At 38.2% G+C, this 15,914-nt stretch overlaps 2 protein-coding genes across 7 annotated transcripts in view; one reads left to right on the top strand and one right to left on the bottom strand.

The window, feature by feature from the left end:
* Window positions 1–221: 221 nt before the first annotated feature.
* On the top strand, window positions 222–8,484 carry tmx2b (thioredoxin-related transmembrane protein 2b). 2 transcript variants are annotated; one of them, XM_051902829.1, is made up of 8 exons: window positions 222–565; window positions 914–974; window positions 1,314–1,427; window positions 1,571–1,647; window positions 2,404–2,510; window positions 5,613–5,678; window positions 5,765–5,894; window positions 7,253–8,484. In XM_051902829.1, exons 1-8 carry the CDS (start codon window positions 377–379, stop codon window positions 7,433–7,435), a joined length of 927 nt encoding a protein of 308 aa, XP_051758789.1. In that variant the 5' UTR covers window positions 222–376; the 3' UTR covers window positions 7,436–8,484. The 2 variants fall into 2 exon arrangements, with proteins under 2 accessions (XP_051758789.1, XP_051758800.1); XM_051902840.1 differs by lacking the exon at window positions 222–565 and adding an exon at window positions 693–716.
* Window positions 8,485–9,926: 1,442 nt separating this feature from the next.
* Window positions 9,927–15,914, bottom strand: part of zdhhc5a (zinc finger DHHC-type palmitoyltransferase 5a) — a 32,720-nt gene continuing 26,732 nt past the window's right edge. For 2 of the 5 annotated variants that reach the window (XM_051902412.1, XM_051902400.1), the window contains 2 exons: window positions 14,569–15,494; window positions 9,927–11,578 (listed from right to left, as the gene is read on the bottom strand). In XM_051902412.1, coding sequence (XP_051758372.1) covers window positions 11,365–11,578; window positions 14,569–15,494 — 1,140 coding nt within the window. In that variant the 3' untranslated portion in view covers window positions 9,927–11,364. Of the gene's footprint in view, window positions 11,579–14,480; window positions 15,495–15,914 lie in introns of those variants that run through there. The other 3 variants (XR_007931195.1, XM_051902419.1, XM_051902428.1) reach the window with 3 other exon arrangements.

The raw sequence follows: 15,914 nt of genomic DNA on the forward strand, positions 1-15,914 counted from the left end.
TGCACTTTAATTGAATAAATAATTATGAACGAGGAGATAAACAATTAATGTGTGTGTCAGTGACGCATGTTAAAATAGTCGCTTGACGATTATTTATTACGGTAAACGCCACATACTTCCGCTTGTCCTTCCCTTTATGTGACATCATGACCAATAAGCGACGTCGTTTCAGGAAAGTGACCAATCAACGGACCTGCTTTAAAGAGGAGGGGCGATTTTTTTCCTTCGTCCGCAGTGACCTCTGTCCCTTTAAATCGTTTAATTCATTTGCCGACGAATATTGTCTCGCATTGATAGCGGTATTGATGCGGACCCTGTTGTCTCGGACCTCCGCAGCAATCGTTTTCTCGGGAAAAAAAAGAAAAGAAAAAGGAAAATGGCATTGTTAACACCTCTGTTCGCGTTTCTGTATCATTTGCCGCAGGTTTACAAATGGCTGCTAAAACCATACTACATAGCCTCGTTATTTATGTCTAGCGCGTTCCTGCTTATGCGCAAAACGCCTGGGATCTGTGAACATCTTTCGACGCAGCGCGAGGATGGCAATTCATGCGATTTTGATTGGGTATGTATAAAGCAGACATTCGGGGTATCATGCTGAATGATACACAGCTAACCTGCTTCGTAACAAGGGAACTGGGCAGTGGCCAGCAGATGATGGTCTATAGAATTTGGGGGTCGCTATTTAGCTGACACGGGAACAAGCCTAAATCATGGTAAAAGAGTTTGGAATACCATACATATATGAATGATGCATGTGGGGGGAAAAAACTTTGCAAGCTGCTTCACGTGTGGTGCATGTCTATCACTGAATGATATATTATATAGGACCCACTTTATATTAAGTGTCTATTATGTATCTATTAACAATTAAGTTTAAATCAATTTCTGTTCTGTTCATTTTTTTCCCCAGAGAGAGGTGGAGATACTGATGTTCCTGAGTGCTATAGTCATGATGAAAAACAGAAGAGCAAGTAAGAGTTTCTCCCTTTTAAACCAAAAATGTATTTTCTCTACAGCTTTATTGACATTCAAATTTCAGAAAATAATCTCCATCCATACTGAATGTGATGTCAATAGGCAGAGGTTGAGGTTATATGTTAAGGTTGTGTTGATACACTAAACGTTTAGGCAGCTGTGTTCGCAGTGACGGTTGTCCTTGTGTTTGTTGTTAAATCACTTTCCTTTGTCATTCAGTGTTTCTGTTATTCTCTCCCCCTCCTCCAGCTCTGCTGTTAAACTCGCCCCCTTTCACTATTCATTTTTGTATGATGAAACAGTGCAGTATAATAATATGTGTTTTTGCTCCACAGTTACCGTTGAGCAGCATGTGGGCAACATCATACTCTTTTGTAAAGTGGCCAATGTGATTCTGTTCTTCAGACTGGACATACGTTTGGGGCTTCTCTACTTGACCTTGTGTATTGGTCAGTATTTTTAATCTATGTCACTGAAATACAATACTGTCCTTTCCTTTAGAAAAACTATAGACCAAACCAAATATTAGATGAATGTAGTATGGCTGTCAACCATTTCTATGCATGCTGATATTCTCTTATCGCTGATGCAGTTTTCCTGATGGTCTGCAAACCTCCTCTGTACATGGGCCCTGAATACATCAAGTACTTCAGTGATAAAACCATTGACGTGAGTATGATTTCAAATCAGCCAGATTGCTTTAGAAACAAGCTTCAGTTGCAGTCACACTTCATGGGGTTCTGGTTCTCAAAACAAATTTGCACAGAATGGGAAAAGAAGAACAAGAACAACACACAATATTGTGTTGAATATAGGCTGCTTAAAGGGTTAGTTCACCCAAAAATGAAAGATTTGTCATTAATTACTCACCCTCGTGTCATTCTACACCCGTAAGACCTTCGTTCATCTTCGGAACACAAATTAAGATATTGTTGATGAAATCTGATGGCTCAGTGAGGCCTCTAGTGAGCACAAAGCCACCAAACCTCTCAAGGTCCATAAAGCTACTAAAAACATATTTAAAACAGTTAATGTGAGTACAGTGGTTCTATCTTAATATAATAATAAAGCGACGAGAATACTTTTTGTGCAACAAAAAAACGAAATAACGTCTTTTCAACAATATCTAGTGATGGCCGATTTCAAAACACTGCTTCTGAGCTTTACGAATAATAAAACAATAGGTATTGAGGGGAAAAAGACATTATTTCAGTTTGCATCTTGAATTATTGTTTAGCATTTTCAATTTAGAGTATTTAGAGATTATTTTAAAATACCAATAATAATGTATTCATTTAAATACTCTTTGGGGCTTCTTCAGACCTGTAGATCATTTGCTTTGTTCATAGTTGAACTTTAACTTCAGCAGCCTGAGGGGTATAGTGTGCAAATACATGTTGTTTGAAGCATGACTTTTGTATTTAGGAGGAGTTGGAGAAGGACCACCGAGTGATCTGGATTGTGGAGTTTTTTGCTAACTGGTCACCAGAATGTCAGTCTTTCGCCTCCGTCTATGCTGATCTGTCCTTGAAGTAAGAACATTGCTCTTGATACACTACCATTCAAAAGTTTGAGGTTGGTACTTTAAAAAAAAAAAATGTAAAGAAATATTACATTTGAGGATCAAGGTTGCATTAAATTGATCAAAAGTGACAGTAAAGACATTTGTAATGTTACAAAAGATTTCTATTTCAAATGAAGGCTCTTCTTTTGAACGTCCTAGTCATCAAAGAATTCTGAAAAAAATGTATCAAGGTATTAAACAGCACAACTGTTTTTAACATAGTAATAAGAAAAGTTTTTTGAGCAGCAAATCAAATCAGGGTATCTTCCGTTCATTCGTTTTTTGATTTAATATTGAAATCAGAAAAACAAGAAAACTGAACTTTTTTTCGTTTTTCATTTTTAAAAAGAAACCGAAAAAAAAAAAAAAATTGGCTTTCCGTTCTGGGATTGGAAATGAATAATCAGCTTGAATATTCGATCTCTACACGTGGGTGGGAATGAAACACCTCTTTCCGCTGATTGGTCAACCAGAAATCAAACCATGTCGTCATCAGTTGTTCATCAGTTCTGCTCAACAGAATACAAGTCCCTCGCTCTACAGCTGTACGGATTCTTAACACATTTATTGCAACTACATTTCATCTCTTTCTCATAAATATTAGTTTACTTTGCAGCTGCACATAAACTACCCCCAGCCTACAACTTTGGCACAATGCCTGTTTTATTTAACTGACCAACTACAAAAATCTGTGTGGCAAAGCTGCTAGACGCACCGGGCAGCGCGGACTGAATGTACAATACATTGCAGTAAAGCAGAAATCAGTGGCCTATCGATTTAAGTGTAAATATGCAGCGGTCAACACACCCTGAGTTTTGGACATGGGATGAATTTGAAATATGACAGATAAGAAAAGATATTACATGTTATTAGTTCCTCAAAGCAGTGCTACTAGTTCAGAGATGGACTTTATTGTAATGGGAATTGGACGTCATGATTTGATGACGAAGGTGAACTCGTTTGAGATGCCAATTTGAAATATCAGACATTTAAAAAAAGTAAAATAAATAAATAAATAAAGGGGTAACGTTAAATAAATATAGTGTTGAATATAGCCATTATAGTGCTCTCTTAGTTATAAGAAGATATCAAAACCCTGAAATAACACTGACAATAAAGAGATGAAGAGGATTTTTATAGCCTATTTATTGCCATCTGTTGGTGTCAGAAATTAACATAATTGATTTTCATTGATTTTGATTTTAGGATTTTTTCCTAATCTTATTAAATATGTAGGTATGCCATCTTTAATGTTAAGTTCTTAAATTTAGTCAATTAAATTAGAATAATATGACACTATAGGTTGTTACCAATTAAATCAGTATCAACCAAAGGCTTGCAGAGGTGGCAAAGAAGCAGCATCTGAAGTTGCTTTTAGATCTATTTAATGAGATGTTAGATATTGTTGCTCAGAGAGGGCAGTAAATGTGTAGTAATTACAGTTGCATAATGTAATTAGATTAATGTTTTAAACAACATTTTGGATACAGAAATATTAAGTTAATGACAAAATGAAACGAGATTTGGATTATGAAATAAATGTCGCCAGTAGGTGGCGGCAAGTCATTGTGTTAATGAATGAGTCCTTTATTCAACCGATTTGTTCAAAACACTGATTCATTCATGAATAAATATCAAGTGGATCTCTATAATCTATTGGGCCATTGAATCACTCGGTCAACTGATTCTTTCAAAGACTCCGATTCATTCAGGAATGAAACACTGATTTGACACTGGCACAGTTCTGATTTGCTGGGAAGTTTAGTTGGCAGAGAAAATAAAACTTTTTGTGTGACATCCATTAATACTCAATATTAATGTAACAAACTCAGAATATTGCCTAAAACAAAAGTTATGTAAACAACAACAACAAAAAAAATTGCATGTAGCCTATTATATACATTCTGTATATTTGACATATCATACGCCAGTGATAACCTACATTTCCTACACTTCTCTATGGAACCCCCCCCCCCAAAAAACCTCAATATAGAATAGGCCTAATAGATCTGCTGTGACTGTAAAATACACTGAAATGAATATCTTTTCATAGCCTATCTGTCATATCATTTCAAATTCATCCCATGTTGTCTAAAACAAAAGTTGTGACTGCTGCATATTTACACTTAAATCGATACTGGTACTTTGCGCTTTACTGCAATGTATTGTACATTCGCTCCGGCTGCCCAGTGCGTCAAGCAGCTTCGCTAGATTTTTATAGTTAGTCAGTTAAATAAAACAGAGAGTGTGTCAAAGTTATAGGCTAGGGGGTAGTTGTGTGCAGCTGCAAAGTAAATTAATATTTATGAGATAAACTAATTTCATGTGAAGATGAATTTATGTCTACACAGAATTAAGCCCTGACTCTGCACCAGTACGATTTGCGTCAAGCCATTCACTAGTCTGGTTATTTGATGAGAAAGAGATGAAATGTAGAATAAATGTGTTAAGAATCCGTACAGCTGTAGAGCGAGGGACTTTTATTCTGTTGAGTGGAACCGATGAACAACTGATGACGACATTGTTTGATTTCTGGTTGACCAATCAGCGGAAAGAGGCGTTTCATTCCCGCCCACATGCAGAGATCGAACATTCAAGCTGATTATTCGTTTCCAATCCCAGAACGAAAATATGAAAAATCTAGCCAAATTTTTTGATTTTTCGTTTTCTTTTTAAAAATGAAAAACGAAAAAGTAACGTTTTCTGATTTCAATATTAAATCAAAAAACGAATGAACGGAAGATACCCTGATTAAGTCAGCATATTGAATGATTTCTGAAGGATCATGTGACACTGAAGACTGGAGTAATGATGCTGAAAATTCAGCTTCGCATCACAGGAATAAATTACTTTTTAAAATATATTCAAATAGAAAACAGTTACTTTAATTGTAATAATATTTTATAATTTTACTGTAATTTTGATTAACTAAATTCAGCCTTTGTGAGCATAAGAGACTTTTTTTTAAAAACAAACCAAACTTTTGAACGGTAGTGTACGTCCTGCTGCTCTTCAGTTACTGTAAATTTAAATATTATGAACGGAGACGATTAATTTCTCTTTTGCTCAGGTACAACTGTGCTGGGCTGAAATTTGGCAAAGTGGACATTGGTCGTTACAGTGAAGTATCCAAAAAGTAAGTTGTCCTGTTGTGTCTCACTGTTTCTCGTCATGCTTTGGTACACAAACTGTGACAATATCCTGTTTCATTTCTCCCCTCAGGTACAGGGTCAGCACTTCTCCTCTCTCAAAGCAGCTGCCCTCTCTGGTGCTCTTCCAGGGGGGAAAGGAAGTTATGAGGCGCCCTCAGGTGGACAAGAAGGGACGCGCAGTATCTTGGTCCTTCACAGAGGTGAGGCTTAAAGTCAGCATGAAACGGAAGCTGCGATAGTCTCTCCTTCTCTATTGTGACGTATATCTGAGTGAAGCATATCTTCTCGAACAAGAAAAAATTGAGGCCGGGACTTAACTTTGTCAATCAGGAATTGATTGGATGATTGTGATTTGCTATTGCTGTGATCACAAAGGCGTAACAAAGCGGAAAGATGTGGTTGCAAGTGGGAGGTGGAAGATATAATTAAATTAGCATAAATTATTAAATTAAGTACACAAAAATAATTTATAAATATAGGCTGCGAGCAGCAATTATCAGGGTTCAAGCACTTTAAGGCCCATAAAGCATATGCGTAAAAAGGTATTACGTTTAAATTAGCAAGCCTGTAACCATCTCGATCATAGATGGAAAAGACAATTTACAGTAAATACAGGCAATTTACCATAATGTATGGTTTATAAAGCTTTTGAACAATTATTAAGGTTGAGCCAAAAACCTAGGACTAATTTGCCAGTGTCGGTTTTTGAAATAATCTCCAATAATTATCGAACGATTCGATGGACAGCGGCGGTCCTAGAGGCCAAGTTGTTTCGAATGAGGAGTTTTACCATGTGGCATGAATGTCATAGGCGTGTGCAAAAAATCGTGTGATATACAATCCTTTACGCATGTGAAAAACGTGAAGGCGCCCCCCAGTGGCTGATCTCTTTCAAATTTCTCACGGGCCTCTAGGGCTGTGAGTCAAACAGGCCCAGTGAGTTTCGTTCCGATCGGCCTCTGTTAACCTTGTCTGACAGCTGCTTAAACTTCATTCACAAAGACAACGCATGCAAATTTTCAGTTAGCAAATCAGACTTTGTGTTGCGTAGTTGAAGCCATTTTTTAAATGTTTTTTCCATGTTATACAGCCACCAATTGGTCAGTCACTACGTCCTTTTTCACGCAACCACAGAAGGAGCTCTTTCATTGGTGTGCTGAGTTTGGTGAAAATATCTCATTCCGTTCACAAGTTAAAGGGGGCGTGCCTTGGTGGCGTTGTACACGGTGTGAATACTATCAGCCCTCAAAGTTTCAAGTCTCTACGATTTACGGTTTGGTCTGCCTGATCACTTTTAGGGGAGAATGCTGATCTTTGGAAATTAACAATTACAATACAGTTTCAGCACTATGCACTTGAACCCCTACTAAACACTGCAGTATTACAAAAATAAAAATGTCAATTTGGATTTCATGGTGAAAACAACTTCAGAATGAAAAACTTTGTCAGAAACATCCTTCAAACACTTCAGAAATCTCAATCCTTTTAATCTCTTTGTTTTCTGTAATACACAGAGAAATGTGATGTGACTGTAGTTTTTCTTGTTGTTTGTTCCTAGGAAAACATCATCCGAGAGTTTAACCTCAATGAGCTGTATCAGAAGTCGAAGAAGCTCGGCAAGACCAAAGGAGAGAAATTCGAGAGGCCCAATGAACCTGTGTTTTCCCCTGTGCCTGAAGAGGAGGAACCTGAAACCGAGACCATCACTGCGATGGACACAGAGAGCAAGAAGGACAAATAGAAAGTGCACGTTGATGAAGAGCACTGTCAATCACTATGGGACTGGACCAGACTGTGCTAATGTTCAGTATGCAGAGAGCGAGAGAGAGTTTGTATGTAGTTATAAGCAGAATGATTGTGTGTTTTTTTTTCTTTTTGTATAACGTATTAGTAAATTGCAAAATCAGTCGAATAATATAGTAAGTCCTAATATTAATACATATTTAAATTTCATAATCATTGATATACTGGACACAGTATACACAGGCATCCAAACAATGTCATTTGGGACAGTGATAATAGTTCTCTGTCAGCTGTGTTATTTTAATCAAGTTAGACATGATTAAACATAGGACGTCTACCTCTAATATGGTTGATAATTGAAGTGATCATTAGTAAGGGGTTATTTTATGTTGCATATGCATCACTATTGGGGAACAAACTTTATATCAGTTCTTTTTTTTTTACTGTATTGTTAATCCTCATTCTTTTGTCACTCCTTGTATTCTTATTTTTTTTACTACTTTTCTGAGATGTATGGTACTGACTACTAGACTGAATACAGTGATCTAAAGAGGGAGGGTCTTTTATGCCTACAGTTCATGTCATTTTACAAATTACAAAAACTAAGAGTGAGATCTTGAGAGAATTTTCTGCCAAATTTGGTTACCTTTGTCATTGAGACCCAGTTACACATTTATTTTCAGACTGAATACTGCTGTTTAAGTTTTAAATATGTTAAGTTAATATTATTTTTTGTGTTGAATGATTAAAATTAACATTTTTTTTATTACTTTAAACTGACAGGCACCGAAGAAAGCTGCAGGCAGTCCTCATGTTTTAACCTTTTCCAGTCTGTCACTGTTAAACTATTATTTCAATTTATGTCGAATTTTATCATCAGTTTCTCCACAAAAAGGAGCAATATTGTTTTAGTGCCCTATTGAATGAACGATTCTTGTTTTTCACTAATCTTTAATTAATTAATTTTTGAAAGATGACTAAGTGCTTTGAGTGGTAGTGGATGGAAGTTTTGTCATTCCAATAAAACATTTTGTTCTTTAAATCCTATTTTGTGTAGCTTGTAAATTTTATCCAGTTGCTCAATTCTTAAAGGGTTAGTTCACCCAAACATAAATTCTGTCATTAATTACTCACCCTGATGTTGTTCCACACCCGTCAGACCTTCATTCCTCTTCGGAACACAAATTAAGATATTTTTGTTTAAATCCGATGGCTCAGTGTGGCCTGCATAGCCAGCAATGACATTTCCTCTCTCAAGATCCATTAATGTACTAAAAACATATTTAAATCAGTTCATGTGAGTACAGTGGTTCAATATTAATATTATAAAGCGACGAGAATATTTTTGGTGCACCAAAAAAAACCAAAATAACGACTTATTTAGTGATGGCCGATTTCAAAACACTGCTTCAGGAAGCTTCGGAGCATTATAATTCAGCGTATCGATTCAGCTGTTCGGAGCGCCAAAGTCACGTGATTTCAGCAGTTTGGCGGTTTGACACACAATCCGAATCATGATTCGACACGCTGATTCATTACGCTCCGAAGCTTCCTGAAGCAGTGTTTTGAAATCGGCCATCACTATATACACGTCGTTATTTTATTTTTTTTGGCGCACCAAAAATATTCTCGTTGCTTTATAATATTAATATTGAACCACTGTACTCACATGAACTGATTTAAATATGTTTTTAGTACATTAATGGATCTTGAGAGAGGAAATGTCATTGCTGGCTATGCAGGCCTAACTGAGCCATCGGATTTCAACAAAAATATCTTAATTTGTGTTCTGAAGATGAATGAAGGTCTTATGGGTGTGGAACGGCATGAGGGTGAGTAATTAATGACAGAATTTTCATTTTTGGGTGAACTAACCCTTTAACAACCAGGGAGATGTTTGGACAATTTGTCCAAAAGTTGAACCAAGCATATGAAAATCACTCATTAAAGCACTCAATTTGAGATGGAATTTAAATATTGCATGACATCCTCCGTGATGACTGCAACAATGTGCAGTGGCTACCAAAAATATACATAAAAGTTGCATCTGCAAACAAATAATGCTTCTTTCAGAACTAATTTTCTAGCAGAGTAACCACAGGTGTCATTCGTCACATTAATGGGATGTTTCAACCCGGAAGTGTCCAAATACCTTTTCTTAATTTTGAACAGTATATGCATTTTCTGAGGGTTCTGTATATTTAGTCCATGTTCGGATCATATGATCTCAACAAAAAATCTGTCAGCTGAGATTCGTGACACAAATAAGAGTCGATTTTTTCGCAATGCTACAACATGGTAATGAGGTACCAAAATATTTGTAGCCCATTTTTTTTTTCTGTTGTCTACATTGACAACAGGCTTTCACATATTTGAGACCGGACAGAAAAAAAAAAAAACATTAACGGCGTGTACATTTTCAAAGTTTATGTATTACAAAAACAAAAAAGGAGCAACGCATGAAGGGTGAATTAAAGTCAAAGGCACAATTGATTTATAAAGAGTTTATTACCAATGCTCACACACACACACACACGCATACACATATTCACAACCATGCTCACTCACACTGAGCTATACAGTACACGTTCTTTTCTTTCTTTTCCTCCTTTCCCTCAGTCCATCTTTTGATCTAAAATATTCCTATAAGTGTATTCATTGGCTTTTGTGTCAGCCAGCAAATACCTTCTGTCCCCTGATTGGCCAGCCCTGACCTAAATGTTGATCAATACCCCTGACAAGACATACGATGATTGAAATGAGTCAAAATGTCACAATCTTTTTGAATGTAACGGGTAAGAATTAAATCATTCAAAATAAAAGGCTTTCACTGATTCAGAATGACAGCTAACTTCCACTGATTGGCTCAACTGCCATCCAATCAGAGGGCACTGATATGGTTACCCAGCATGCTCTGTGGCATCGTGAGCAGAAAGCTTTAAATCCTACATGGCTGGCTAGTTAAGGCCACCAGTGAGATTTGCCTCTAATGTATTAAAAAACAAAAAAAAACCTCATACCTAAGAGGCAGACAATCAATGTTTACAGGATAAAATTTGAAATATGTCCCACAGATTGCAGTGTCAAATGCATTTTTATGCTACGAGCAACCCTCTGATCTCTCGCCACTAGTATGCCACCAGCTCTTCAACCGTCTATATGATTAGATAAGTCCATAGAGAACAAATATCAGCCTTTGTAGAAAAAAAAAAAAAAAACATTTTGATCTTATCAATAACCATTTATAAAGTCATATAAAATAACATTTTAAAAATTAAATAAAAACATTTCTTCCTTGAATTTCCAAGGCCATAACTCTGAAAACACTAATTTGAAAAGGCTTCTGTCATTTAAATAATGCATTAGTCCATTTCTTTATCTTTTCTACCATTTTGCTTCCCTGGTGCTGATTGGATACAGACGCAACATTGTCGCATGCCAATCACAGTGGTCTGAAATGGCTACTGAATGCCACAGGTCCCCTTTCGTAAAAATCAAATTCCACTCTGTGAAAAAACAAAAACAAAACAGTGACCATTTTTCTCTATACAGAACAATTTACACATTTATGTCGGATAAAAATCTTTTTTTTTTTTTCTGAAACGTTTTGAAGGCAATCCGGTCCTTTTCCGTCACACCAATTAAGTTTTACAGCTCCTTACTGGTGAGGAGTCTTAAAGTCCCACTATGTCACGGCTTGAATGAACCCCCATGCTCCTCCTCCTCCTCCTCCTCCTCCTCCTCCTCCTACATGTCACATCCAACCAAAACCTGCTGGTCAGCATTGATTTCCTTTTCGAAATATTTTCAGGTCTTTCCCATGGGCACCAATAAATGTCTGCCACACGTGATTTTTTCTGCTATGTTGGTGAAGAACATGAGTCCCTGGCTCTATTCTTGACAACACCAGTGAACACAGCCGCTCTCTCACACCGATATCTCGTAAGTAGTCCCTCCGACACCCGTCACCTTCTTCACGCCACCTCCAGGCTTGTGGGCGGGGCTCTGAGAAGAGCCAGCACTGGAATATGCCTGACCTGGGCGAGTCGATACGCTGACAGGATGAGAGGGGGACGAGGGGTTGGAAGGTGGTTTCGGCTGCCCGTTTGTCCGGCTATATGACTTCATCTGAATCTCGTCCCTAAACCAAAGAAACAGAGAGAAACTGAGAAATTAGAGAAGGATTTACATTAGTATGTACATTTGTCTAGTAATTACGCTACTGTTCAAAAGTTTGGGATCATAATTTTTTTTTTTTTTTTTTTAAGAAATTCAAACTTTTACTCAGCAAGGATGCATTAAATTGATCAAAAGTGACAGTAAAGACTATGGAAGCTTGTTTCCGTCATGGAATAAAAAAATTGACAAGATAATTATGACTATTTCTCACACAATTCTGACATTGTCTAATATTTTTTTTCTCACAATTCTGTCTTTTCTCACAATTGCGACATATAAACACAATTGCGAGTTATAAAGTCTAATTCTGAGGTAAAATACTTTTTTTTTTTTTTTTTTTTTTTACTCAATTGCATTTATATCTCACCAGAATTTTATAATTTGCAACTTTATAGAACAGAACTTCATAATTTGCAATTCTGAATTTTTTTTAACTCGCAATTCTGAGAAAAAGTCGCAATTCTGACTCTGTAACACGCAATTGCGACTTTATATCACTCAACTTTGAGAGAAAAAGTAAGAATTGCAAGATAAAATGTGCAATTACCTGGTTTCCACAAAAAAAGAAAAAAAAGAAAGAAAGAAAAGAAACGGTTTTTAACATTGATACCAAAAGATGTTTCTTGAGCAGCAAATCAGCATTAGACTGATTTCTGAAGCTTTGCCATCACAAGAATAAAATACATTTTAAAATATATTCAAACCACTTTTTTGTAATAATATTTCACAATATTACTGTTCTTACTGTGTTTTTGATAAAATAAATGCAGTCTTGGTGAGCAGAAGAGACTTCTAACTGACCCCAGACATTTGAACGGTAGTGTATTTGACAGTAAAGGTATGACAATGTCCTGTAGCGTGCATTCAAATAAAGAATCTTGCTGTGAAATATGCTGTTTTAGAGTAATGTCATATGAAAGTTTCACTGCCACAGTCAAAAAAAAAAGAAAAAAAAAAAAAAAAAGATTAAAGCATTACAATATATAATCAAAAGTAAATCACAACACATAAGAAAGAACTGGATCACAGGATGCTAGTTATTTCATATTCCTGTGGCTATGACAAAAAATGTATGATACAGATGTCAGTTAAAAAGCCTCCCAGAATAGGTATCAGTTCAGAAAACAAATAGTGTGAAACAGCAGTAAAATAGTTTAGCTGAAATGGCAAATCCAACCTTGCCTGCAGTGAATTTCAATTTCTCTGCCACACAATTTGGAAAGGAAACATTCTCTCAAGCACTGAAGCACTGCAGGTTTATTATAACCATCAGCTCTGCTGTCAGGATACAACTGAAATGTCTGTTAATTATGAGGGCCCATTGTCTGGCCCTTGGTTTGTTTCCAAATAACAATGCATACATGTCAGCTTGAAATATAAAACTCCTACAATGGAATGTGGTTAATTTTGTTCATTCTGAGGAACAATGTTTCCCATAAAGAAGACTCATTTTCTGCTTTTTAGTGGAGACCAGGTCAATTTTGTTGCCTTTAAAAAGTTGACTAATAACTCTAAGCAAAGATGTGATGTCCTGAATGGCAAAAAAAAAAAAAAAACAACCACTACCTGAAATTCGACCTGATTGTTCAGGTTAAAGTCCCCCTGAAATCAAAATTTGAGTTTTTTAGCTTTCAGCATGAATATGTTAGCCTTAATGTTATGAATAAGCTGGTGTGTTCCAAAACAATGACAAAATTCGCATTTAGGAGATATAAGCATTCAAAACTTACAGTCTCTCACTTCCGCTAAAATGGATCACGGATTTTCATGACATCACACTTCAGCTTCTCATCAAATCTTCTGTCCAATCAAATGCTCTCTAGAATTTGAAGTACTGCCCCCTCCTACACTATCAACAGACACTGAAGCTGCGGCTGAAATCGGTCATTTATTCACATTTACTAGTTTCTACATGGTAAAGTGCACATAGTGCACTATATAGGGGATAGGGAACGATTCAGACAGTGTAAATATGCTTTCTGTAGACACGAATGAAGTCCGTTTTCGTGTTAGTATAACGTAAACTGCCGCAGTGCGAGCACAGTCTGCTATGGCCCAGGGACACGAGAGCGCAGAGCGGATCATAACCGCGAGTCGGCTCAGACCACGAAAGGTACCGGACCCATTTACATTCTGCACAGAATGTGATATAGAGGAGATTAGGAGGATAAATGGTTAGATATTAAAAGGAAACAGAGGTTTTACTGAGTTTAACGGCTCTGGCCGAGGTGTGATATAAACGAAACGCTATTGGCCATTTAAAAAAAGGGGCGGGGCTGTTCGATATATCGCCCTGTCTTCCTGTTTAAATTGAAATTACGTCAACATATTGAATAATGCTGCGCGTTCCAAGACACTTCAGCGGGCCTTTAAACCAAAACTGTTAGTTTAATTACTTGCTTTTTATCATTCAAACTACAAGCAACTAAACACACGAGTCATTCATTACAAAAAAAATAAATGGAATTTAAAAACTGCACTGATTAACTGGACATTTAAAAATAATGGTTTTAAATTAAATTCCTTTAGTATTATTATCTACAATTTCTTTAAATTTTATGTTGTTTTTATTTTTAGTGTTTTTTTTCCAATGTTATAAATAATAAAAAATTACAATATAAATATTTAATAATACATTTAAAAAGTCTCTTAACCATTTAATTACCAATTAACAATTAAAATAACAGATTGTAATACTTTGACAATTATGATTCACATGCGTTCAACACAAAGAAACCAAGTAGCAGAAAGCAACAGATGAACACCAATGGAAAGCATAAATTTACTGACGAGCTGCCTAGACAATGAGTTTAGACCAGTGGGAAAAAGATGAAGGAAGAAAGAAGTGAAAGAGATACACTCACAGGAGTCTGGGAGGAGGAGGAGGAAGAGTAGGAGGAAGGAGGCAGTAGGCTGCGCAGAGCGTCGTAAGGTTGTGGGGGAGTTACTCACTTTGGCGCCTGTATGCCCCCTCCCCCGACCGAGGCCGAGGCTTTGCGGACCAGGCGGTACTGCATCTCTGCAGCGGCAGCGCTAGAGTAAGACAGGGACTTCCCCAGTGGCGGGGGGTGTGGCGAGCGTGGAGGGTGGGTGGTGGGCGGCAGGGGGGTGTCAGTGGAGCGAGTGCGGTATGGATACGAGGGCTGAGAGGGGCCCGAGTCAGAGAGCAGCGGGGGTCGAGAAAAGCGAGGCGGCCGATGGTGATGGTGATGATGGTGGTGGTGGTGATGGTGGTGCGGTTGCGAGTCGTGCAGCAGGCGTTCTCGCTCGCGTTCAGGCGGAGCCGGCGGGGAGGCGGTGGAGCCACGTAGATAGACGGCATGATGCGGGGAGGCGAGGAGGGCGGTGCTGGAGGCAGATGGCTGGTGGAGTTCCGCCTCCCGTTGCTGGGCGATCTGTGCTGACAGGAATGGTGAACTGTATCCGACTACTGGTGTGTGCGGTCGCCCTGGTGACATCTCTGGTGCCGCCGATTCAAAATCTGGGCTTTCGGAAGGTGTGAGCAGACTATCGTACGACAGACTGCCGTTCCGAGGAGCCGGTGGTGGTGTCTGATTGGCTAAGCTTTTGTAGCTGGTGGAGGTGGTAGCCTCAGATGGCGGGGCATTGTGGGAAGAGCGAACACTGGAGGACCGTGAGGCCCCTCCGGCGAGCACCGTAGGATCAGAGAAGGAGGGGTACGAGCGCCCTCCTAGGGAGTATCCTGGGATCCCTGAGCCTGGAGGTACTCCAGGGCCCCCACCTGTTCGCTCTGCCCCGCTTCGCTCCACTCCGCCCCCCTCACGCCCATCCAGACTGGGCTCAGAGCGATAGCCTGGCTGCTGACTGGACTGGAGGAGAGAGGAAGAGGACTCTTTAAGACTGTCCCCACGACTCATCTACAGAGAGAGCAAGAGAGAGAGCAAGCAGAAGTGTTTATAAAGTTACAAGAGAAATCTGAAAGCCAAATTCAAAGGGACGCTAAGGACAAACTCCATGGTAAGGATCATGTGGGCCACTGGGGACAGATGATTTGGGAAAGTGTTTTCTATAGCTATAATAAAGAGCCAGCATTACAGGATATGACAGACAGAGAGGCTAAGCTTGGAAAGGCAGAGAACACTGAAGTATTGGCAACGAACTTGGAAGCACTAAGGGCAGAGCACTGTCATTTCTCACAGGAGTTTGAATGCATGTCATTGTTTGCCTTTTGTTTTAACAAGGCACACCACATGAGCAACCTTAAAAAGTCAAAAGACCACAGCATCCATCTTTTCTTGCCTTGTGGTCTTTGCTGGCAGGGGGAAAAAGCCCTGTGG

The sequence above is a fragment of the Ctenopharyngodon idella genome, chromosome 1 (genome assembly GCF_019924925.1).
Source record: "Ctenopharyngodon idella isolate HZGC_01 chromosome 1, HZGC01, whole genome shotgun sequence".
Classification (NCBI taxonomy): domain Eukaryota; kingdom Metazoa; phylum Chordata; class Actinopteri; order Cypriniformes; family Xenocyprididae; genus Ctenopharyngodon; species Ctenopharyngodon idella.

What these genes read in the sequence shown, in the direction of transcription:
- tmx2b (XM_051902829.1), top strand. Translation starts at nt 377, where the DNA reads ATGGCATTGTTAACACCTCTGTTCGCGTTTCTGTATCATTTGCCGCAG. An exon ending in ATTCATGCGATTTTGATTGG is followed by an intron (nt 566 to 913) that starts GTATGTATAAAG and finishes TTTTTTCCCCAG; the next exon opens with AGAGAGGTGGAGATACTGAT. An exon ending in TCAGTGATAAAACCATTGAC is followed by an intron (nt 1,648 to 2,403) that starts GTGAGTATGATT and finishes TTTTGTATTTAG; the next exon opens with GAGGAGTTGGAGAAGGACCA.